This window comes from Notechis scutatus, chromosome 13 (genome assembly GCF_049901735.1).
Source record: "Notechis scutatus isolate UNSWTSFEM ecotype Mainland chromosome 13, rNotScu1.2, whole genome shotgun sequence".
Taxonomy (NCBI): Eukaryota; Metazoa; Chordata; class Lepidosauria; order Squamata; family Elapidae; genus Notechis; species Notechis scutatus.
Genome location: NC_142021.1, coordinates 11,651,443 through 11,675,399, shown reverse-complemented (window position 1 = coordinate 11,675,399; position 23,957 = coordinate 11,651,443). Strand labels below are relative to the sequence as shown.

The following is a 23,957-nucleotide window of genomic DNA, read 5'->3' as shown; positions in this document are numbered from 1 at the left end:
AACGAAGGTAAATTATTGCAGAATTTGAGGTACAGTTAGAAGAAAACTGCCTAAAAAGAGAAGTTTGGCGATTTCTAGCAATATATTCCAGGAAAAAGTAATTGCATTTTTGACTATTTTGAAGTAGGGTGTCATATTCAAAAATCCATGTTCTTTTGAGTGACTACATGGTAGAAAGCATTCAGAGTCACTTCAAAACAAGATGGGCAGCAAACAAAACTGATAGATGATAGGCAGGCAGGTGATGGATAGGTAAACAATTAGAGAGAAGAGAGAGAGATAACAATAGACAGACAGACATGATGGACAGCTAAACAGACAATTAGAAGAGAGATAGAGATAGATTTGGATGGATGGATGGTGGATGGATGGATGGGGGCAGGCAGGCAGATGATGGATAGGTAAACAGACAATTAGAAGAGAGATACAGATAGATTAGATAGATGATAGATAGATAAATGATGGCAGATGATGGATAGATGTAAACATAGACAATTAGAAGAGAGATACAGATAGATTAGATAGATGATAGATAGATAAATGATGGATAGATGATAGATAGATAGATGATAGATGATAGATAGATAGATAGATAGATAGATAGATAGATAGATAGATAGATAGATAGATAGATAGATGATAGATAGATAAAAAACCTGACTGCAGGCCATGGAAATGGAATGTTCTAATTCTAAGAGACTGGTCCTTCAACTTTGGAGAGAGATGCTTGTGGCTCTAATTATTCTGGAATGGAAAACTGGTGCTCCTTTACAAGTGAAGCCCAAATTGTTAACGGATGTGGTGACCCTGAGCCATTCCAGTAACCATGGGCCTCCTATATGGAAGCCCTTGTTAAACTTAGCAGACATTCTCTTCAAAGTTAATTAAAACTAAAACGATCACCATGGACCAGTTGAGGTACAGGCTTGGTTCAGTGGGGAGAAATGCACTTCTTAAAAAAAATTATGTCTTTAGGTCTGATTTCTACACTACCAGAGAGTAATTTTGTTGTGATTGCTGTGATTAAAATAAATAAAATTTCCATTCCTCTTCTCTGCCCATATATTGGGTACGTCTTGTGTACAAGTTACAGAAAAGTATCTGTGTAGCTTTCTGGTTTGTTTGTTTTCTTTTCAGTAGCCCTGAGCACCGGAGTTTCCATCTGCTGCGTTATTTTCCCTCTGCTTGTAACAAAACTTAAGCTGGCTACAGAAAAGAAGTTGGAAACACAGGCTGTATGTGGGTTGATTAATCAGGCAGGGGTAAATGGCACAGGGAAGGTTCTGTTTGAGAGGAAGGGAGAGAGGGGGAAGGGGAGAGAGGGGGAGGGAGAGAGGGAGGGAGAGAGAAAGGGAAAGGGAAAGAGGAGAGAGAGGACACACACACACCCACAGCACCGGGCTGGGACCTATCGTCCATAAATGTCAAGGGCAACCGGTCCTTTTTATCAATGTGTGAAATGTTCCCCCTTGAATGTCCTGGGGTGGGGAGGGGGGACAGGCATTGAGGAATCCTAACAGGAAGAAAATCCCGGGAGCAGAGAAATAGGGGCTCCTGACCCCTTAGCCTTTCCTGACAAAACTTTGCCCTCAACAAGGGCATAGAATGTCTCTGTCTGTCTGTCTGTCTGTCTGTCTGTCTGTCTGTCTGTCTATCTATTTGTATGTATCTACCAGTATTTATCTACTGGTATTTATCTTCTCTCTTTTCTTTCTTTCTTTTTCTCTTCCTTCCTTCCTTTTTCTTTCATCTGTCTGTGTTTCTATCTATCTAATTAATCTGTCTATCTCCATCATCTATATCTATCTATCTATCTATCTATCTATCTATCTATCTATCTATCTATCTATCTATCTATCTATCTACTTACCTACCTACATCTATCTATCTATCTATCTATCTATCTATCTATCTATCTATCTATCTATCTATCTATCTATCTATCTATCTATCTATCTTCTATTAATCACCATGAATAACAATTTTTTTGCCACAGGTTGCAATTCCTGAATTTGACCTGGGATTTTTTGCTCTTTCTCCTTTTCTCTCCCCCCCCCCAACTAATCAAACTAGTTTTAGAAAAATGCCCCCCCCCACTCTCTATTCCTCCCCATCTTTTCCTTACCTCCTCAAATCAAGTTGAGATCAGTGAATCTCCCCAAGTTTCACTGATGCACTTTTCTTAACCGCTGAGACAAAAAAAAAGGTCATACAAGCAGGCGCCACTCACTTAACAACCATCTCGCTTAGCAATGGGAATTCTAGTCCCAATTCCGGTCATAAGCGGAGGACTTCTTTCCTAAATCCTATTTGATTTAGCCCTCCACTGCTTAAGGAGGGCTGCGGGTGCCAAATCGCCCCTCCTCCTCCACTGAAGGCAGCCTCCCCCCCAGCGCAACGCTCGCCCCGCTCCAAAAAAGCGCACGTGTGGACGCGTCCCCACCCAGAAGCAGAGAGGGAGGCCGGGAGAGGAGGAGGCGTCCCCACGACCACCAAGAGCTTGCTGGGGAGAGCGAGGGGCCGCCTCTGCTCCTCGCGAGGAGGAGGAGGAGGCGGGCCAGGCTCGGGGAGGGGAAAGAGGCGGCGGCGGCGGCGGCGGAGCAGCCGGGAGGCTCCGCTCGGGGTCCGGACCGGCCTTGCCTCGGGGGCCGAAGGGAGCTGCAGCTGGAGCGGAGCCGCCGCGCTGCAGAAGAGCTCGCCGCTCCCACGTAGGGCTCGGGGATGGTTGGACTCCGCTTCCTCATTTGGGGGTAGGAGGGAGAAGGAAGGAAAGGAAAGAAGGGAGGGGAAGGAAGGAAGGAAGGGAAGGAAGGAAGGAAAGGAAAGAAGGAAGGGGAAGGGAAGGAAGGGAAGGAAGGAAAGAAAAGAAGGAAGGGGAAGGGAGGAAGGAAGGAAGGGAAGGAAAGAAGGAAGGGGAAGGAAGGAAGGAAGGAAGGGGAAGGGAAGAGGGAGGGAGGGAGGGAGGAAGGAAGGAAGGAAAGCAAGCAGGCAGGAACCGGGGCGCGTCGCTGGACATCGCCCGCTAACCCTGCGCCTTCTCCATCCTGCGCTCCGGGCATCCTCCGAGCAACAGCGGAGCCGGAACGGAGGCAGGAGGCTGGGACAAGCAGCCGAGGACCCCCGGAAACCCACCCACTCACCCGTGCGCTGGATTAACCCCAGAGCGGAGGGTGTAAGCTGTGCGCCCCGGACCGTGCGCGATCTGCGCTCTCGGAGGTGCAGTCGGGGCTCCGGTGAGGGGACCGGGACCTCTCCGAGAAAGCCCCCTTCTCTCCAACCAAGGCCTGGGCTAGGCTGAGCTGGGTTGGGTTAGGGTCGGGTCGGGTCGGGGCAGAAGCGTCCCAAGGAATCTCCGCGCTCCAATCGGGCTGGCTCGTCTTCCCGGGACACTTTGAACGGCGAGGGCACTCCAGCCCTCCTGGAAACTCAACCGCGCGGTCGCTGGGGCGCAGGAGGGTGGACGGCTGGCGGGGGCTTTTCACCCAGCCAGCTTTCCTGGAATGACGTGTGAATGCAACTCGGGGAGAAGAAGGCAGGTCAGGGGGGTGGCATGGAGCAGAAGAAGCGTCTTTAAAGGCTTTGGCCGATTCCAGGAGGGAAGGGAATCGTTATTTCTGGTGGAGGAGGTTGCAGGAGTGAGATGAATATTGCTCCCAGTCCTCTCCACCCATTTCTCCTAAGTTGGGGTTTTGGCTTTCCTTTCAGGGGTTCAGACCCTGAAGGAGAGGGAGCCTGTCTCACCCCAACCCTTTTGGGGGAACCACAAACTTACCAGGGGTTTGCATCTCCATGGCAAGCAAAATGAGGGGATTTCAATTCAAGTTTTTGGAACACTTTGCATTCCGTCTTAAGGTTGCTAGCAGAGCCTGCAATTCTCACCTGCAAAAAAAGTGAGAGGGGTTGAATGTCAGTGTGCATTTGTGTATGTGTGTGTATTAGACCACCCCTTAGAAGCAGATGGGTGTGGGGGTGGCTCCAGAGGTTTGCTGGACCCCAAATCCTGGCTTGGTAGCCGTGCTAAAGATGACCGCTCTTCCATTTGCTATTTCTCGCCTTCGGATACTTTGGGGGGAGATTCATTCTTGATTCTTTTCCTCCCTAGCTTGAGCCGAGACTGAGAAAGGTCACCCCATGAGCACTTGGGGAGGGGGCTTGAGTCGGACTCTTCTGCACCCCAGCTCCCCTCCTTAAGCCTACCTCCGAGAAACAGGAGTATTGAGGGAGCCTCCTAACCACCTTTCAAGGTAGGCCCTGCTAAAAAAAAAGAACTGGAAGCATAAGGACCGTATACATGATCTTTTAAATCTACCCTCTCCTGCCCCTTCCTTTTGGCCAAACCTGGGCATTTCGGGGTCCCTGGGCCACATCTGACCCATTAGCTACCCCAGTCTGACCCACGTGAGGTCCTTTAGAGAAAATAGAAATCACGTGTAAATAAACATACGAACGTGCACGCGATACGACTTCATTTTTTAGTTTAAAAGCCAACGGCTACTTTTGTTTTTCCAATTTACGTGCATGCAACGCAGCCTTGTTGATTCGGCTTTCCAAACAGGCCCAGTTTGTCAGGTATCCCCTTGGGGAAATGGACTGCCCACCCCGTACCGCTTCCCATTTCTTGGCCCACCCAGGAAGAGGTGGATTTTTGGTCAGCTTGGCGGATTTTATCTTCCTGACCCGTTATTCTTTCCACTTTTCCTCCTCCTCCCCCACCCCTTCAACCTCCCCACCTGGCCAGTCATGGTGGGTCACTTGCAGTTCCAAGGTATGGACAACACCAACAAAGAAAAGAATCGGGAAAGTTTGCTGGACAGTCCTGATTCGGGGCTGCCCCCCAGCCCAAGCCCCCCTTTCTACTCTTTGTCTCCGGGCGGAGCTGAGAACAAAGCCGTGGACAAGAATTCCTGCACAGAAATCCTGGATCAGGAGCCCGGGAGAGAGGGGCCGAAAGGGAAGCAGGTAAGTTTGGCCAAAAATAAAAAAAAAATCTGACTTTTGACTTTCTCTGTGTGTGTGTGTCTGTCTGTGTGTGTGTCTGTGTGTCTGTGTGTCTGTGAATCTGACTTTGCAATTTGCCAGCCTCGTCCAAAGAAACTCCTATTTTAATTTGGATTGCTGCAATCTTTGCAAGTAATTTCTTGCCAAGGTGTGGGGCTTTGCGTGCTGTAATAGCTGAGCATGCTTTACGGGCTGAATCGTCGAAACCAGGCAACTGGGAGTTCTAGTTCTGCCTTAGGCTGGTTGACTTTGGGCCAATCACCAAGAGAGGAAGAATTCTAGTCTTGCCTTAAGCATGAAAGCCAGCTGGGTGACTTTAAGTCAATCACCAGGAGACTGTGAGTTCTAGCTACCATGGGCGTGAAAGTGGACCAGGTGACTTTGGGCCAATCACCAGGAGACGGTGAGTTTTAGTCCCGCCTTAGGCATGAAAGCTACCTGGGTGACTTTGGGCCAATCACTAGGCGACTGGGAGTTCTAGTCCTGCCTTAAGCACGAAAACCAGTTGGGTAACCTTGAATCAATCTCTCTCTCAGCCCAACCCACTTCATGGGGTGGTTGTTGTTGTGGGGTAAAGAGGAAGAGGAAGAAGGATTAGATATGTTTGCTGCTTTGAGTTATTTATAAAAATAACAAAGGGGGGATAAAATTAATAAAAACCAATTGCAAGACGTCCATATCATTTGCTTTTCTGGAATGAATTAGCTTGGAAACCAATACTTACAATTGGTGGAGTGTTTTGCTGATTGAACGATCACTATTTCTCATCCAAATTGCAGGCATAGTAATGTTTCTATTTAAAAATAGTAATAATTTCCCAGATGTCTGGTTGCTTGACCCTCGGCTAGTCATTAAATAGTGAAATATTTTGTCTCATTTCACACAACAAGGGTGTGGCTCAGGCCAAGATTCTGCAGGATAGTATATTGGCTCTGCAAGTCCGTTTGTGGAAAGTTTCAGGTTTCTAGTCCTCATGGAGGAGAGAGAGAGAGAGAGACAGCCTAAAGCGTGAGGAGGGTTAACCGAAACACACTAAGGTGTGTGCTAAGGACGAAAGTGGAACATGTTATCTCCTAAAATAATTAACTGGGCGGAGTCCCCTCACATGCTAAATTAATGAAGGTGGAACATGTTATCTCCTAAAATAATTAACTGGGCGGAGTCCCCTCGCATGCTAAATTAATTAGTAGTTAACATGTTTTATCTCGAACCTGTAAGTTCTTCACACCCTGCTGAGGACAAGTATCCTGTGAGCTTAGCCACAGGTGGAACAAAATGTGGATGTTGTGGCCTTGTTTGTCTCTGTGTGTGAGAACCAGTTGCAATTCACCACAGCCTAGCAAAGCTCAGTTCCATGAATTTCTAAAGTACGGAAAGAAAAAGGGGAAAGTAAAAAAACCCAGAATTTTCCAGAGTGCGAGCTTTCCTTGCTGCGGCGGTAAGATTTTAAAAAATGAAGAGGCCCTAGATTTTTTGTTTTTTTTAATGTGTCCTTATGGCAGATTTTCCTTGGGAAAATTGAGGTCTTGGCAGGCGGAAACTTGCTAATCTGCCCCTCTCTAAACAAACAAAGGAGGATAACAAACAAAACCTCCAAGTTTGCAACCTCAGGGTACCCCAGGGGCTTCATTTATGTAACACAGAAGCCATCCGCCGACTTGCAAAGGAGCAAGCCAAGATTCACATTAACCCAGTTTAAGGATATGTGGCCATGGTGGGATTCAAATCGTTTAACCACTGGTTCTCTCTGCCCTAATGATTTCTTCCAACAACCAGTTCAGCAACTGCTCAGAAAGTTAATAACTGGTTCTCTTGAACTGGTGCGAACCGGCTGAATCCCACCACTGATCTGTGGGATTTTTTTAATCTGTCCCGGTTGAGCATCTTGGCGTGAGGATTTTCTGAATTTCTCAGATTTTCTTAGGAAAAGTCACAAGTTTCCTCTCTCCACCAGTCTCGGCTCAGAAGTGAAGTTGTGTTTGCAAGTGGTCCCTTACAGGTGATCCTCGACTTAACGACCACAGTTGGACACAGGATTTCCACTTGCTCAGCAAGCCCTAGGTTTGGTGGGGAACTGTTTTCACCCCCTTTTTTTCTTTTGGTCACGGTTGTTATAAGAGAATCCCTTGCAGTTGTGAAGTAAATCGTTGCAGTCGTTTAAGCGGCTTCCCATTTTGCATGTCAGTTTGCATGTCGGCTTCCCAGTTTGCATGTCGGAACCAGGCTGGGGAAGGTGGCAAATGGTAATCACGTGACCCCCCAGGTTGCGGCAACCAATGGCAAGGGCCCGAATTTTGATCACGTGACTGTGGGGATGCTGCAACGGTTGTAAGTCCGAGGACCAGCCAAAAGTCTTTTTTTTTTTTTTCCAGTCCTATTGTAACTCTGAAAGTTCGCTACCCCTCCTTCTGCATTGATCCTTCTCTGATGGCCAAAAAAGAGAGTCAAACCCAATCACTCAATCAGAATAGAGCTAGAAGGGTCTAGAACAGTGATGGCAAATCTTTTTTGTCGTGGTGTGCCTAAAGCGCGCATGCAATCGCACATGAGCGCTGGCACTCACAATGCAATGCGCCCCCCTGCCCCTCCCTGCCGGAAGTGCCCGTTTTCAGCCTCCGGAGGGCCTCGGGAGCCCAGGGGAGGCTGTTTTCGCTCTCCCGGGGGCTCGGGGGAACCTTCTGCAGCCTTGGGAGGCTGAAAACGGGCCCGTTTGGGCACTTCCCAGTATTTCCGGAAGCCCATTTTTCAGCTTCCCAAGGCTTCAGAGGCTTCCCTTGAGCCTCCAGGAGAGTGAAAACAACAGATGCTGCAACAGTTGTAAGTGTGAAACATGGTCATAAGTCACTTTTTTCAGTGCCATTGTAACTTTGAATGGTCACTCCACACAAGCAAAGTACCAGCAAAGGAGGGGGAAAAAAAAACTCCAGAGAAGTTCCTGAGGCAGGAAGTCTAGTCCTGCCAAGAGTGTAATAAGGGTTAACGGAGAGGCAGTTTCTGTAAGCAACACCAGAATGTTTCCTTCCTGCCTTCCTTACAGGATTAGGCCAGGAATTTCTTCTAACAACCGGTTCTCCGAACTGCTTAGAATGTTAACAACCGGTTCTAGCGAATAGGTGCGAACTGGTAGAATCCCACCCCTGGGCCACGCCCACCCAGCAACTGGGCAGAGAAATGGTTGATAAATTTTTTGAAGACCGCCCCTGTCTAGAATTGATATGATGTGGATGTCCACAGAACTAAGAACTGATATACTGGAGGGGGACATAGAATCAGGTGTTTGGGCAGATCCACAATCCGGTAAAAATCCAGCCCAACCCCCACCCCCAGCCCAAGGTCAAACATAACCCTGATGCAGCTCTCCATGAAATCAAGTTTGGCACCCCTGCTGTAGACTAAACATACCCAGTTCCTGCAAACCATTCTTAGTATGTTTTTGGTCTCCAGGCCTTTAATCCTCTCAGTTGCTCTTCTCTGCACTTTTTCCAAAATCTCAACACCTTTTTTGTGATGTGGTGACCAAAACTGGATGCAGTATTTCAGGCGAGGCCTTACTATGGTTTTTTATAAAGCAATACTCCTCTTGATTTTAATTCTATGCCTCTCTTAATGCAGCCTAGGACTGTGTTGGCTTTTTTGGCTGCGGCTGCACATTCCTGGCTTGTGTTTAAGGGATTGTCCACTAGGACTCCAAGATCCCTCTTACAGTTACTGTTTTTGAGCCAGGTTTCACCTAATCTTTACTTGTACCTTGGGTTTTTCCTGCCCAGGTGTAAAACCCTGCTTTTCTCCACATTAAATGTCCTGTTGTTAGATAAGAGCCCATTGTTCAAGTCTGCCAAGATCTTTTGGGACCCTGAGCTTGTCTTCTGGGCTGTTGGCTACTCCTGCCAGCTTAGTGTCATCTTCAAATTTGATGAGATCCCCTTGTATTCCCTTGTTTAAAAGTCATGAAGATACTTGAAGAGTTGATTGTTCACAGGAGAAAAAGCCAGAACAAGACAACCGAGAAACAGATGAAAAGCTACGCCTTAACCTGGACTTGGCACAAGATGCAGAGTCCCAAACTAGCTCAACTGAGGTTAAACGTGGTTAAAAATCTCTTCTGTAATGAGGTGACCAAAGCTGGATGCAGGATTCCAGGTGTGGTTTGGGAAATCGTGGCACGAAGGCATCCTGCCTCAAAACATTGATCGCCTTGCACAACTTCTTTACGGAGTGCCCCATTTCAGTTGCCTTGGCACCGAAGCTAAGATTCCTTAGCGTCGGATTGTTTTTATTTTGGGTTGGCTTTCTTTTTCTTTTTTTTTTTCTTCCTTTTTTTTTGGCCAGGGGTACCTCTAGTTCTGGCACCCGCATCCGTTGCATTGCTAAGATTTCAAGCCTTCGTCTGTTTGTGGTTACTAAAATTGTGCCTGGCAGGCCCGCTGTAGTGGTGTATCTCTGCGTTAACCCCTCAAGGGTAGCTCAAGTCCTGTGATAGAAAGATAAATCGTGTTCTTTTGGGCCCACTTTAAACCAAAGATTAGAGGGGGGGTGGCTTCTCTTTTTTTTTTGCTTCTGGCAACTGGAAGACCCAGAACAGAATTAAAAGTTCTGCTCATATTTTAAATTGCGTCACTGTTCTGCGATCCCCATGGTTGGGTCTCCTCTCTGCTTTGAGTTGCTAAAACCTCTCGGAATTCTCCCCGACATTCCTATATCAGCAAGTAAGTGTAATTTCTCTCTCTCTCTCTCTCTCTCTCTCTCTCTCTCTCTCTCTCTCCCCCCCAGGGTTTAGATTAGATTAACAGAGTTGGAAGGGACTTTGTAGGTCATCTAGTCCAACCCCCACCCAAGCAGGAGACCCTACACCATTTTCTGACCAATGACAGTCCAGTCTCCTCTTGAAAGCTTCCAGCGATGAAGCTCCCACAACTTCTGAAGGCAACTTCTGTTCCACCGGTTGATTGTTCTCACTGTCAGAAAATTTCTCCCTATTTCCAGGTTGAATCTCTCTTTGTTCAGTTTTCATCCATTGTTCCTTGTCTGGCCTTCAGGTGCTTTAGAAAATAGCTTGACCCCCCTCCTCCTCTCTGTGGCAGCCCCTCAAATACTGGAAGACTGCTATCCTGTTTCCCCTTTTCTTCTCTGGACTAGCCAGGCCCAGTTCCTGCAACCGTTCATCGTATGTTTTAGCCTCCAGTCCTTTAATCCTCCTGGTTGCTCTTCTCTGCACTCTTTCTAGAGTCTCAACATCTTTTTTATAGTGTGGTGACCAAAACTGGGTGCATTACTCTAGGTGTCGTCTCACTAAGGCTTTATAGAGTGGTACTTCCCGTGATCTTGATTGTATCCCTCTGTTAATGCAATTTAGGATTGCATTGGCTTTTTTGGCTGCCGCCACACACTGCTGGCTCATATTTAACTGGTTGTCCACTAAGACGTAAAAAGAGTGTATTCCAGAGAGGAAGAAGTGCTGGTTCTAAAGGAAATATTAGGGAGAAAAGCTCATTACTCATTCCGCACAGAATCGGAAAGACATTCATGTCAACTTGCAAACAATGTCAAGCAAGGTGCTAGTCCCTAAGAACTTTGCATATTAGATGCCTTCTATTTTTTTCAGGAGGTCACAGCTTTTAATTCAGTGCTAATTTCTCTTATCTTTTTGCAATGAACATCATTTTGTTTGCTCATAGTTCACTGTTTTATTTTCAGGGATGTCCAATTCTCTTTAGGTTGTCTGAAGTCCTTCTTTCCTACCTTTTTCTCTCCCTCCTTTTCTCTCCTTTCTTTCTTCCTCCTTCCCTCCCTCCCTCCCTCCCTCCTTTCCTTCCTTCCTTCCTTCCTTCCTTCCTTCCTTCCTTCCTTCCTTCCTTCCTTCCTTCCTTCCTTCCTTCCTTCCTTCCTTCCTTCCTTCCTTCCTTCTTCCTTCCTCCCTCCCTCCCTCCCTCCCTCCCTCCCTCCCTCCCTCATTGTGCTTGGAAATTTTTTCTTCTCCAGGCAATTCAAGGAAAAATACACCTGCGGCTCTTTAACATGCTTTCTTTCTGTTTGCACCAGGAAAATTTAGGATGATTGCCGATGCTGATTGTCGCACTGAATCAACACATTCTGCACACATCCAAAATATGCATTGTTCTCTGTTTCGTTTGGATGCTCCCTGGAGTATGTAAACAGCCTTATGCATCTCTGGATACAGATAAAGGCTGCTATCCAGAAAATCCCCATCTGCTATTTCATAAATCTCATGCCAAAATATCATGTTGGAGTTCTTTTTTTTTTTTTTCATACAAATTGCCCCCCGCAGCTGGGAATACTGCAGCCTTTATGCATAACTGATTAAAGGGAGGACTTTCCAGATGTTTTAGAACAGTATTTCTCAACTTTGGCAATGTTAAAATATGTGGACTACAACTCCCAGCATTCTCCGGCCATGAGGAATTCTAGTTGAAGTCTTCCAGTTGCCAAGCTCGGAAAAACAATTGACTAACCACAATCTGTTGGAAGTTCAAATGGTCACTTTGTTTGCAAGTGGAAGACTACCTGTACAACTACAATTAGTAACAGATTAACAGAGTTGGGAGGGACCTTGTAGGTCATCTAGTCCAACCCCCTGCCCAAGCAGGAGACTCTACACCATTTCTGACAGATGGCAGTCCAGACTCTTCTTGAAAGCCTCCAGTGATGAAGCTCCCACAACTTCTGAAGGCAACTTCAGTTTCATGGGTTGATTGTTTTCACTCTCAGAAAATTTCTCCTTGTTTCCAGGTTGAATCTCTCCTTGATCAGTTTCCATCTATTATTCCTTGTCTGGCCTTCAGGTGCTTTGGAAAATAGCTTGACCCCTTCCTCCTCTCTGTGGCAGCCCCTCAAATATTGGAAGACTGCTATCCTGTCTCCCCTGGTCCTTCTCTTCACTAGAATTAGCCAGGCCCAGTTCCTGCAACTGTTCATCGTAGGTTTTAGCCTCCAGTCCCCTCATCATCCTGGTTGCTCTTCTCTGCACTCTTTCTAGAGTCTCAACTTCTTTTTTTATAGTGTGGTGACCAAAACTGGATGCATTACTCTAGGTGTGGTCTCACTACGGCTTTATAGAGTGGGATTAGTGCCTCCCTTGATCTTGATTGTATCCCAGAATAAAATTTTGTGACTTTGTCAAACACCTGCCTTATGATGCCGAGAGGTTCTTGCAATACGGATGGAATTCAAAGGGTTTATAAGGACCAGCACGTTCATGTGAATTAAGTCAAGATTTGTCCCTGTTCTTCTTTTATGCCTGGCTGATTTCCTGCCTTTTCTCCCTACAGATTCCTTGTGTTTTTCTGAACTCCTATGCTTCTGAAACCAGACCTCGATTGTACCCGGTGTTTTTCGGAGAAAGCATAGAAGTCAACCCTGAGCCAGCACAGGAAATCAGGTAACGTTTACAGCTTGCTCTTCTGTCTTTCTCCATCTTCTGCAAGAAAATAAATACAATTTGCAGAATTTATGGATGGGTTTGAGGGCTGTTTTAATTGCAATTGTTTTGTGGAAATGAGGAGGGATGGGAAACGATGGCTGGACCGTGGGGTTCTTGATGCTCTCTAAGGGGGCGTGCATAAGCGCAACAACGTGCCTACCGTCCCTGTCCTATTGTTTCTCTTATTCTTTTATTTTTCTTATATGTACCCATTTCATGTATTCACAACTATGTATACATTTATACTTATTATCTTGTAAACAATTGGCAAATCAAATAAATAAATAAATAAATAAATAAGCTTGGTGGTTTTCTTACACATGTTTCATGACCCAACTAAATAACACCATCAGTGTTCGAAGTGAGTGTGGTTGGTGGGGAGGAGGAGGAGGAGCAGGAGGAGGAGGAGAAAAAGGAGGAGGAGGAGCAGGAGGAGGACTGTGGGGTCCTTGATGCTCTTTGAACTTGGATGTTTTCTTACAAATGTTTCATGACCCAGCTAGGTAGCATCATCAGTACTAAAAGGGAGTGGGATTGGTTGTCTGTTTATATACAAGCAATAAACAATAACTCAATCAAGGAACTACCACGAAGAAAACAACAATCCCACCAATACTGACAGGGCAAGTAACTGGTATGTAAACAGAGGACACTCCCTCCTAGCACTGATGATGTTACCTAGTTGGGTCATGAAACATCTGCAAGAAAACCGCCAAGCTTGGAGATCACCAGGGACCATTTAATCCTCATCCTCATTCTCCTTCCCCCCTTCCTTGCACTGATGATATTACCTAGTTGGATCGTGCAAGGTCTGCAAGAAAACCACCCAGCTCAGAGAACTCCAAGGACCCCACAGTCCTCCTCCTCCTCCTTCCAAACCCCACTCCTTCTAACACTGATGATGTTACCTAGTTGGGTCATGAAATGTCTGCAAGAAAACCACCCAGCTCAGGGAGCACCACGAACGCCACAGTTCATCCCTGAGTGGCAATTATTCTCTTCCATTGCTCGCAACGGTAAAGAGCCCAACAGGGAGATAAAAGGTGGGAAGCGCTTACATCTTGCATTGCGTTTATCTCTGATCGGAAGCCAAAAAATTTGGCCTTGAATTCTGTGCATCAAAACGGCCATAGAGATAAATGAGCTTGCAGCTTGACGCCTCCCCGCTTAAGTCAAATTATCTCCCACGCCTAAACGTTCCCCCAAAGGAGTCACCGCCAAAGGTAGGGATGGGCTGAAAATATCCCAGCCACATTTTGCAGGGCGGTGTAGCTGCTAACTCGCTGGGAACTTATTTAAAAGATAAATCTGTGAAGAGGCTGCCAACCGGGTTGTTTATTATTATTATTATTATTATTATTATTATTATTATTATTATTATTATTATGGTTGTTGTTGTTATTCCCCCCCCCCCCCAATTGTCTCCTCCACCAGGCTGGTGTTTTCCTCACCAATTTCTCTGCAGGGCTCTGAACTGAGCTGCAAAACTCATTAAACAGATTGTGTTTCTCCTGCTCTGCTCCGGGCCAAGCCTGGTTGAGGGCGTTGGCAAATGCTAAACACCACGCCTGGCATTTAATCTTTTTATACCAGGGCTGCAGTTGCTTCAGCTACTGAGAGAGACAGAGAGAGAGAGAGAGAGAGAGAGAGACATGGAAGTAGCAAATTGCCCACAGCCAAGACAAGAGCTGTTTTTCTTAGAGCAGAAAAGCTTGCTATTTCAGAGGTTTTGCCAAAAACTGTCAAAAGCGCCGTTGGCCAGCCTGCTAATCCTGGAATTCTCGAATTGGAAGGGGCCTTTGAGGTCATCAAGTCCAACCCGTTGGTGTAGGCGAGGGCAATCAACCAATGGAACAGAAGTTGCCTTCAGAAGTTGTGGGAGCTTCATCGTTGGAAGCTTTCCAGAAGAGACTGGACTGCCCACCTGTCACAAATGGTGTAGGGTCTCCTGCTTGGGTGGGAGGGTTGGACTAGATGACCTACAAGGTCCCTTCCAACTCTGTTAATCTGTTAAAAATGTCTTCTGGTTAGGGTTTAGAAATGGGTTAGTCCAATGTTTTCCAATCTTGGCAGCTTTAAGATGGATGGACGTCAACTCCCAGAATTCCCCAGCCATGGGGAATTTGGGGAGTTGAAGTCCACCCTCTTCACCTCCCCAAAAGTTTGAAAGCCATGGTTGAGAAACAGTGGTTTAGACAATTTTCCAGAATATTTCTGTGGATAAACAGGATGTCATGATTCCAGCGATTGCCCTAATTAAATCATGATTTAATTTCCTCCCCCCCCCCCCATGTTTATGGCAACTGTAACACAGGCATAGGAATGCTTTACGAGTTGACATTCGGCTCCCCTCACTTCTTGAAGGTGTCCTGTAGCGAGTTGACACAGGATAGAAGACCAAGCAGAAATAACAGTCCTTCAGAAGTCTTTCAGTACGCTCTGTCCCATAGTTGGATAGACCAGGTTGCCCTCCGGTCCCAAAAAAACATATTCCTGGTTCGCCAGGAGCCCTAGCAAGGTTACATTGGAATGGTATGGCTAAGGTCTAAAACTGAAAGTTTGAGTCCCTTTTCAAAAAAAAAACAAAAAAAAAAAAATGAAAACAAACCGCGGCCAGGGGCCCGGGGAAGGGAAAAAAAAAAAAAAAAAAAAACGCAAACCCCGACGGAAAAAAGGGGGGGGCCCCGGGGGGGGGGGGGGGGCGAGGATTCAGATGAGGGTCCTGCATGTGATGCAGGGATGGGGCCAGGACCATCAGGGAGTGGAAGGCTGGCTCTGGAGATTGTGGAGGCTGGCAGCAATGAGGAAGAGGCCCCCGAGGAGCCTGTGCCCAGTGCACATGCACGCAGGGCTGCTCGAAGGAAAGAGCAGCTGAAGCAGCACGGGCGACTCGGGAGTAAGGCTGCCTCCTGAGAAGATAAAAGCCAGCTGAGAAACCGCAGTTCTTTGCAGAAGGCAAAGAAATTTGATACTCGAGCCTGGTGGACGTTAGAACATCTGAGTTGGTGTTTGGAGACTCTTTGATTTATTGTTTAGGAACTTTATCTGGTGTTCTTGGCAGATTTGCAAAAACTTGCCAAAGCTTTTTCTTATCGGAGCTAATTATAGTTGGAAGCAGCCTTTTATCTACGAAGAAACAGGATTCGTAAATGAAACAGCCAAAGGTTGTGCTGGTACCTTTGTCTTGTGTTTACTCTTGTGGAACCAGGTTTGGGTCAGAACATGCCCTGATAGACTGGTCTCACCGGAAAAAAACACTTAGTCCTTCAGAAAAAACGGGATTAGCTGTTCCAAGCCAGAGAAGTTTAGTCGCGTGGCCTACCTTGAGGGCAGGCACACCACTGAAGAGACCCTCAGAAAGTTGAGTTTGGAGGAAAATTTGGGGGTTGATTCAGCGGACAAAATTCAATGAAAAGCATTTATCCTCATCCCCAGAGTTCTCGGGGGTGCTTTCCCAAAAGGCAACTGAACATCCTTGGGTATTTTTTCCTTGAAGACGTTTCGCTTCTCATCCAAGATGCTTCTTCAGTTCTAATGAATGATAGGGATCCTTCAGTTAGAATGGAAGAAGCTTCTTGGATGAGAAGTGAAACATTTTCAAGAGGAAAAAAAACCCCCAGAAAGGAAGTCCAGTTGCCTTTTGGAAAAGCGCCTTTGGGACAACCAGGACCTGCGTGATTGAGAATCTCTGTAGACTTCACCGGGACTCTTCTAGTCAAGCTGTTCTCCAAAGTATCAGGAGAAGGCGGGAGAAGAAGCAATGGGTGGAAACTAATCCAGGAGAGAAGCAACTTAGAACTAAGGAGAAATTTCCTGACAGGGAGAATGATTAACCAGTGGAACAACTTGCCTTCAGAAGCTGTGGGTGCTCCAACAGTGAAAGATTTTAAGAAGAGATTGGACAACTGTTTGTCTGAAATGGTTGTAGGGTTTCCTGCCTGAGCAGAGGGTTGAACTAGAAGACCTCCAAGGTCCCTTCCAACTCTGTTACTCTATTCTATACTCTTCTATTATTCTATCCTATTCTCACTTCATTTTCTATTCTATACTCTACTCTGTTTCTATTCTATTTCATTTTCTATTCTATTCTATTCTCATTTCATTCTCTAATTCTCTGTTCTATTTCTATTCTATTTCTATTCTATTCTATTCTATTCTATTCTATTCTATTCTATTCTATTCTATTCTATTCTATTCTATTCTATTCTATTCTATTCTATTCTATTCTATTCTTCTGTTCTATTCTATTCTATTCTATTCTATTCTATTCTATTCTACTCTACTCTACTCTACTCTATTCTATTCTATTCTTCTTCTGTTCTATTCTATTCTATTCTATTCTATTCTATTCTATTCTATTCTATTCTATTCTATTCTATTCTATTCTATTCTTCTTCTGTTCTATTCTATTCTATTCTATTCTATTCTATTCTATTCTATTCTATTCTATTCTATTCTATTCTATTCTATTCTCTATTCTGTTCCATATGCTATTCTATTCTCTAATCTCTAATCTATTTCTATTCCATTCCCATTCCCCTCCATTCCATTCTACCCGTTGATGGTTAGCTGTGATGAATGCTGGCTTAGACCCACCTGGATTCCCCTTTTCCTTACCCTCTCTTTCCACTCCCCAGGTGCAATTCGGAGATCAAGTACAGCTCAGAGAAGCACTTCCGGGATGACATCTTCTACCACCCCAGGCCCACCGTCACCACCTACCGAGAGTCCGTCACGGTGGCCCCCAACTGCACTTGGCGGAACTACAAGTCTCAGCTCCTTTTCGAGCCGCGTCAGAAGCCCCTCCGGTATCAAAGCACAACCATCATTTTCCCCAAACGCGCCAAAAACATTTACCGGACCACACTCAACTGCCGGCTGGGCTGTGCCAAGCGGTGGTTCGCCTCCAGTGTCCAACTCGCCTTGTGCGAGGGCAACAATGCCTACCTGACACCTCCAGAGAACTTGTCAGGCTAGGCCATGTACGGCATAGGTCCACCTCTTGGAGACACGTCCCCTGGCTGAAGGCACCTCAGAGACGTCTGCAGGGTTACAATTTCTTCCTTGTCGACTCGATTGTGGGCCACGCGAGCGTCTTTCACGCTTCAAGAACCAGTTTGGCGCGAGAGCCTCCTCTGAAGATGTAGCACTTAAATGCCACACTGTTTAATCCAGAAAGCTGTCTTTAGTCATTTACTATTTAAATCTCTCTAAGTATGAGACTTTTTGGAAGATTTTCCGTGGCTTTTAGGAGGTTTGTTTCCTTGGGGAAAAAAAAAAGTATTATCCAAGAATCTCCTTGGCCAATTGAGCAATCATCATCATTTAACGGTCCCATAATCCCTTGCAGGGTGGAGCCTGCGCAATTGAATGGAGCTGAGGGTTTACTGGCCGGATGCCCTTCCGGTCTCCAATGCAGAGTTTTGTTCGGCAGATATATTCTCATCGTGAGAGAAATATCTGCCTCTACCTGGGATTGAACTCACAGCCTCCTGATTGTGAGGTGACAGCACTGCCTCTAGGCCGCTGCACCACTCATTGGCCAATTGAGCAAACTAAGTGTTAATTTCATCTGGAGAATATTATTGGAAAGCCTCAAGGTCACCATGATGGGATTAACATATAAGATGGAGGAATTTAATGCAAGAATTATGCGTGAGAAACTTAGCTTTTTTGGGGGGGGGGGGGAACCAACTGTTGTCTTGGACCAAATGTCTATTCCCCCCTCCCCCCCAAAAAAAACGTTCTGTGAAAAGAAGTGTTTCAAATTCCTAATTTCAAGAGTTCGCTTCTCTAAAATGTCTGGGAAGGATTTTCAGAGGAGAACCGGAAGCGGATGCATGGAAACCAGAAGAAGAAACAACTTCACGTTGCCAGCCGTTAAGTAACCAAAGAACCGGAAGGGGGAAAAATAGTTTGCATCTCCTTGCTATTATTATATTTCCTGCTTTTAAAGACTGGGATTGTGAGCATTTGGAAGGTTGCAAACATTCGCATCGGTGTTAGAAATAGAAAAACAGGAGAGATGCCTCCAGAAGTTGTAAATGCTCCAACGCTGGAAGTTTTTAAGAAGAGACTGGACTGAAGTGGTGTAGGGTTTCCTGCCTAAGCAGGGGGTTGGACTAGAAGACCTCCAAGGTCCCTCTTTCAACTCTTGTTATTCTATTCTAGATACTGATTTGATCTTCCTTGAGATGCTTTAAAACAACCCAAAACGAGAGCTTTAGAAAGGAGATGAAATCCAAATGAATCTGTTGGGGGTGATCTGGAAGTCAAGACTGTTGGAGAAATCGTTAACCATGAATGACCTTAAAATAACTGCCTTGGGGAACGGATGGACCATGCAGTTTTAAATTTTCATTTTGTGGGGTATTTAAGACTGGAGCAATGGAAACAGAAGAGAAATTAGACACTTGTGTTGTTGATGGAGGATAGGGATTGCAGAGGGAAATGGTTCAGGAAATAAATCATGGTGGATAAGTCCTTGACTTACGGCCACAGTTGGGAGCAGAATCTCCACTGCTAAGCAATGTTAAGTGTGCCTGATTTACGACCTTTTGTGCCATGGTCGTTAAGCGAACCCAGCTTCCTCCCTTGACTTTGCTTGTCGGAAAGCAAAGCTAGGGAGGTTGCAAACATCGATCCCCTGATCCGGGACACTGCAACCAGGGCGGTCGTAAGTGCGAGGACCGTTCACGAGTCACTTTTGTAGCTCTGAATGGCCTTTTCAGCTGTTTTTCAGCCCATTGGGGTTCCCGTGGTCACTCCCCCCCCAAACTAAATGACAGAATCATGCCACCTTAGAGACTGGGAGAGAGATCTTGGGCTCTTAGTGGACAACCAGTTAAATATGAGCCAGCCATGTGCAGCGGCAGCCAAAAAAAGCCAATGCAATCCTAAATTGCATTAACAGAGGGATACAATCAAGATCAAGTGAGGTGCTAATACCCCTCTACAAAGGCTTAGTAAGACCACACCTAGAGTACTGCATCCAGTTTTGGTCACCACACTATAAAAAAGAGGTTGAGACTCTAGAAAGAGTATAGAGAAGAGCAGCCAGGAGGATGAGGGGACTGGAGGCTAAAACATACAACGAACAGTTGCAGGAACTGGACTTGGCTAGTCTAGGGAAGAGAAGGACCAGGGGAGGCAGGGGAGCAGCCTTCCAATATTTGAGGGGCTGCCACAGAGAGGATGAGAGGGTCAAGCTATTTTCCAAAGCTCCCGAAGGCCAGACAAGGAATAATGGATGGAAAGTGAACAAGGAGAGAGATTCAACCTGGAAATAAGGAGAAATTTTCTGACAACTAGAACTATCAACCCATGGAACAGAAGTTGCCTTCGGAAGTTGTGGGAGCTTCATCCCTGGAGGCTTTCATGAAGAGACTGGGCTGCCATTTGTCAGAAATGGTGTAGGGTCTCCTGCTTGGGTGGGGGGGGGTTGGACTAGATGACCTACAAGATCCCTTCCAATTCTGTTATTCTATATTCAGTGGAGCAACTTGCTTTCGGAAGTTGTGGGAGCTTCATCATTAGAAGCTTTCAAGAAGAGACTGGACTGCCATCTGTCAGAAAGGGTGTAAGGTCTCCTGCTTGGGTGGGGAATTGGACTAGAAATACCTACGAAGTCCCTTCCAACTCTTGTCAATCTAACCTAAACATAAAACAGTGCCCCCAAATTAATTTAAACCAAGCCACAGGTCTTTGCATTCAAAATTTGCATTATTTGAAGGGCGGTGGAAAAAGACGCCAATAGAAACAGGAGGTTTCCCAGGATAGGATTGTAGCTTTTTGGGGGTGGGTGGGGGGGTGGGGAGAAGAAATAAAATAATCCTTCAGCTGTGGTGGGTTGCTTTTTGAAAACCTAGCTGACATGATTGGGAAAATCCAAGCAACGAACATCTTGGCAGGGCCCTCTGCCAAAGGAGCTGGAGTTCTCCGGGATCGTCTTTTCCTCCCTTGCATTCCTTCTCTTCCGTTTCTCACAAGGAGCGAGCCTGCTCAAGCCCGACACCCTTGGCCAGGTGGTTTAGATTAGGCCTCCCCACATGCAAAATATCCAAGCAGAAAAGATGGCAAAGCTGTTGCAACGGGTTGGAGAGCGCACAAGGGACGGCTGTTCCCCTCCCAAAATGCTGGTTTCTGCACCCCGTTGCATCGCTCCAAGGCCGGCTTTGAGTGGAGGTTTTTGTTTTTTTCTCTTGGGCCGACGCAACTTGGTTGGACGTAGCCCAAAACCTTACAATTCAGGAGCTCAGAGGGGAGATTTGGGGTGTGTTGAGCTGAAGGGGCTTTTTTTGTAGCTGTAGAATAGAATAGAATTAGAATTAGAATTAGAATTAGAATAGAATAGAATAGAATAGAATAGAATAGAATAGAATAGAATAGAATAGAATAGAATAGAAAATATGGAATGGAATGGAATGGAATTAGAATAGAATAGAATAGAATAGAATAGAATAGAATAGAATAGAATAGAATAGAAAATATGGAATGGAATTAGAATAGAATAGAATAGAATAGAATAGAATAGAATAGAGAATAGAATAGAATAGAATAGAATAGAATAGAATAGAATAGAATAGAATAGAATAGAATAGAATAGAATAGAATTCAATTTTTCATTGGCCAAGTGTGATTGGACACACAAGGAATTCATCTTTGGTGCAGAACTCTCAGTGTACAAAAAGAAAAAAGAAAATTCATTCATCCAGAATCATAAGATACAACACTTAGTCAGAGGTTACTAATAAGCAATCAAATCATGTTAGGAAACAAATAAAACAATATAAATTGTAAAGATACAAGCAACATGGTTATAGTCATAAGTGGGAAGAGATAGGTACTAGGAAGGATGAGAGGAATAATAGTAATACAGTCTTATAATAATTAAAATCATTTGATAGTGTTGAGGGAATTAGTTGTTTAGCAGAGGGATGGCGTTCAGGGAAAAACTGTCTAATTTCCCCCGAAATTAGTGCCTAGTTGTTCTGGTGTGCAGGGCTCTATAGCATCGTTCTGAGGGAAGGAGTTGAAACAGTTTATGTCCCGGGTGTGAGGGGTCTGTAAATATTTTCACAGCCCTCTTTTTGACTCGTGCAGGATACAGGTCCTCCATGGAAGGCAGGTTGGTAGCAAGTAGAAAGTAGGCTGAGGCTACTAGCTTACTTTCTACAGCTACCAGTCCAACATTTCTGTTGCTAAGTGAAACATCGGTTTAAATGAATTTTTCCCCATTTTGTGACCATGGTCACTTTCTTGTTAAGTGAATCACTGCAGTGGTTAATTTAGCAATCCGGTTATGAAGTGAATCTGGTTTCCTTGTGGATTTTGCTGGGTGTGAAGGTCACAAAAGAAGATCCCATGGATTCCGGCATGCTGCAAACCGTCATAAATGGGGACCAGTTGTCAAGCATCTGAATTTTGATCCTGCGACTGACGAGGATGTTGTAATGGCTGTAGGTGTGAAAAACGGTCGTCCATCCCTTTCTTTCAGCCCCATCATAACTTCGGTCACTAAAGGAAAAGTTGTAAGTTGAGGACTACCTGTAAGGGGATTGCCGCCCACTTGCTGAAGGCAAGGATTCTTGTAGGGGAAAAAAAAAAATTCAGACGATGGTGCTGGTGAATTCCTGCTTGAGTGAATGGGCTGGTTTTTGCTCAGTTGGGTTGTTGAGCCTTTGGATATGTTTGTTGCTTGGATTGTCCCAATCTTGTCAACTAGGTTTGTTCTGATCAAGGCTTATGGAAACACTAACAAACACATGTTAGTCCCAAAACCCTTTTTTCCTTATTTCAATGGCTGTGAATGTTAGTCATTCACAGCTCGTAATGAGTCTGAAATAGTTTGTCAATAGTCCCATGGAAGTCTGCCCTTCGGGATAAGTCCGATAAGCATGCACCTTTATCTTCCCGGAAAGGCTGCCAACGACTAAATGTCCAATTAGTTAAATGAGGCCAAACGGAACACAAATTCAACACCGAGCTTCAGGTTTTAAACCGACCAGTACAAAGTTGCTTCCTGCAAAGATTCCTGTCCTTTTGCTCCTCCTTTATGTCTTATGGGAGGGCCAATCGCCTCCAAGCCTTACTCCCAAGTCGCCTCTTTTGTCTTAACTGTTCTTGGCTTCTGGCAGCTCTGCGCAAGTGCGCACTGGGAACCGGTTCCCCTTGTTCCTCTGGCTCGCTGCTGCCACACCACTCCCAGATGGCCCTGGCCCCATCTCTATATCAGACGCAGGACCCTTGTTCGAGTCCTCCCCAGACTCCCGGATGTTCTTCCCCACTGTCCAACTCTGCTGCCATCTGTGCAGGCTGCTGATGGACCACAACAAGGTTCTCAAAAAGCAACTTCACTGCAGCTGAAGGATGATTTTATTTCTCCCCCCTGCAATCTGATCCTGGGAAACTTCCTGTTTGTATCTTGTATCGGCATGTTTTTCCACCACCTTTCAAATAATGCAAATTTTGAACACAAAGACCCGTGGCTTGGTTTAAATTCTTGTGGGGGGCACTGTTTTAAGCCTTTAAGGTGGCGTCATTCTGTTATTTAGTTTGGGGGTGACCACACGGGGACTCCGATGGGCTCCAAGATGGTTGAAAAGGCCATTTAGAGTTACCAGAAATATCAAATAATAATCACATTAGTTACGCAGCTATGATGTCTTTCGTGGCGGCGTCCATGTACAAAACAAGGTCCCAGCACTTGGATGCATCAAACTTAAGAGCTTTTATGGATATTTTAAGCAAAGCTCTCCCAGAAGAAGGGCTAACAGCTGGTTAGTAGGTTTTCAACCAGGTTGCATCTGATGAAACACCAAATTGTCGATTAGATTCCAATCTAGGTTAGACCACAGTTGTGTCTTTCAGACATAAAGGATGAATCATAAATGATTCTTTGCATCTTCTGCTACTATCTCAAATCGTAGCAACAGGTTGGTTTTCTTTTAATCCCAAGCCAACATTTGCAAAATGCTTTGGTTTGCATGCTGTTTGGACCTTCTGTTTTGGACGTTCAACCTTGTCGTAGTAAAGGTGTATTACGTCCGAACGATTTGTGGCTCTGGAAAGACTTTTAGGTTCATCCGGCATCGTTGTAATGTTTAGAAAGTTGAAGTTAAAATGTAAGCGTAAGAACCTGGTGCTGAAAGCTGATTGGGTGATCAAGGTGTGGGATGAAAGAGAATAAAAGGACTTGGGATTTTAGGTCTGCAATTATGACTTCATAGCTCTGCTGTTCCTGAATGCTACCGAAAGTATTTTTGCTGTTTTATATATTACAATAAAGCAGTGTTTTTCAAATTGGACAACTTTGAAGAGGTCCAGACGTCAACTCCCAGAATTCCCCTGCCAGCAAAGAATTCTGGGAGTTGAAGTCCATCCCTCTTCAAAGTTTCCCAGTTTGATAAACATGGGGATAAAGGTATTTTGCGGTTCCTTTTTATTTTTCTATCTCTATAAATGCATATATTCCTCCTGTCGCATAATGCCTTCCTGTCCGACTAACAGAAATAATTTAAGG

The 23,957-nt window shown here is 45.3% G+C and overlaps 1 protein-coding gene across 2 annotated transcripts; it reads left to right on the top strand.

Moving 5' to 3' along the window:
- The first annotated feature begins 2,572 nt into the window (after window positions 1-2,572).
- On the top strand, window positions 2,573-23,861 carry RFLNA (refilin A). 2 transcript variants are annotated; one of them, XM_087942992.1, is made up of 5 exons: window positions 2,573-2,708; window positions 4,103-4,244; window positions 4,739-4,959; window positions 12,285-12,394; window positions 17,074-23,861. In XM_087942992.1, the coding sequence occupies exons 3-5, from the start codon at window positions 4,741-4,743 to the stop codon at window positions 17,411-17,413; spliced, it is 669 nt and encodes a 222-aa protein (XP_087799118.1). In that variant the 5' UTR covers window positions 2,573-2,708; window positions 4,103-4,244; window positions 4,739-4,740; the 3' UTR covers window positions 17,414-23,861. The 2 variants fall into 2 exon arrangements, with proteins under 2 accessions (XP_087799118.1, XP_087799119.1); XM_087942993.1 differs by lacking the exon at window positions 2,573-2,708 and adding an exon at window positions 2,973-3,216.
- Window positions 23,862-23,957: the final 96 nt, after the last annotated feature.

Excerpts from the sequence above, each read along its gene's own strand:
- RFLNA (XM_087942992.1), top strand. The coding sequence starts at position 4,741 with ATGGTGGGTCACTTGCAGTTCCAAGGTATGGACAACACCAACAAAGAA. Across the intron at positions 4,960-12,284 it reads AGGGGCCGAAAGGGAAGCAG|ATTCCTTGTGTTTTTCTGAA; the intron begins GTAAGTTTGGCC and ends TTCTCCCTACAG. Across the intron at positions 12,395-17,073 it reads GAGCCAGCACAGGAAATCAG|GTGCAATTCGGAGATCAAGT; the intron begins GTAACGTTTACA and ends TCCACTCCCCAG.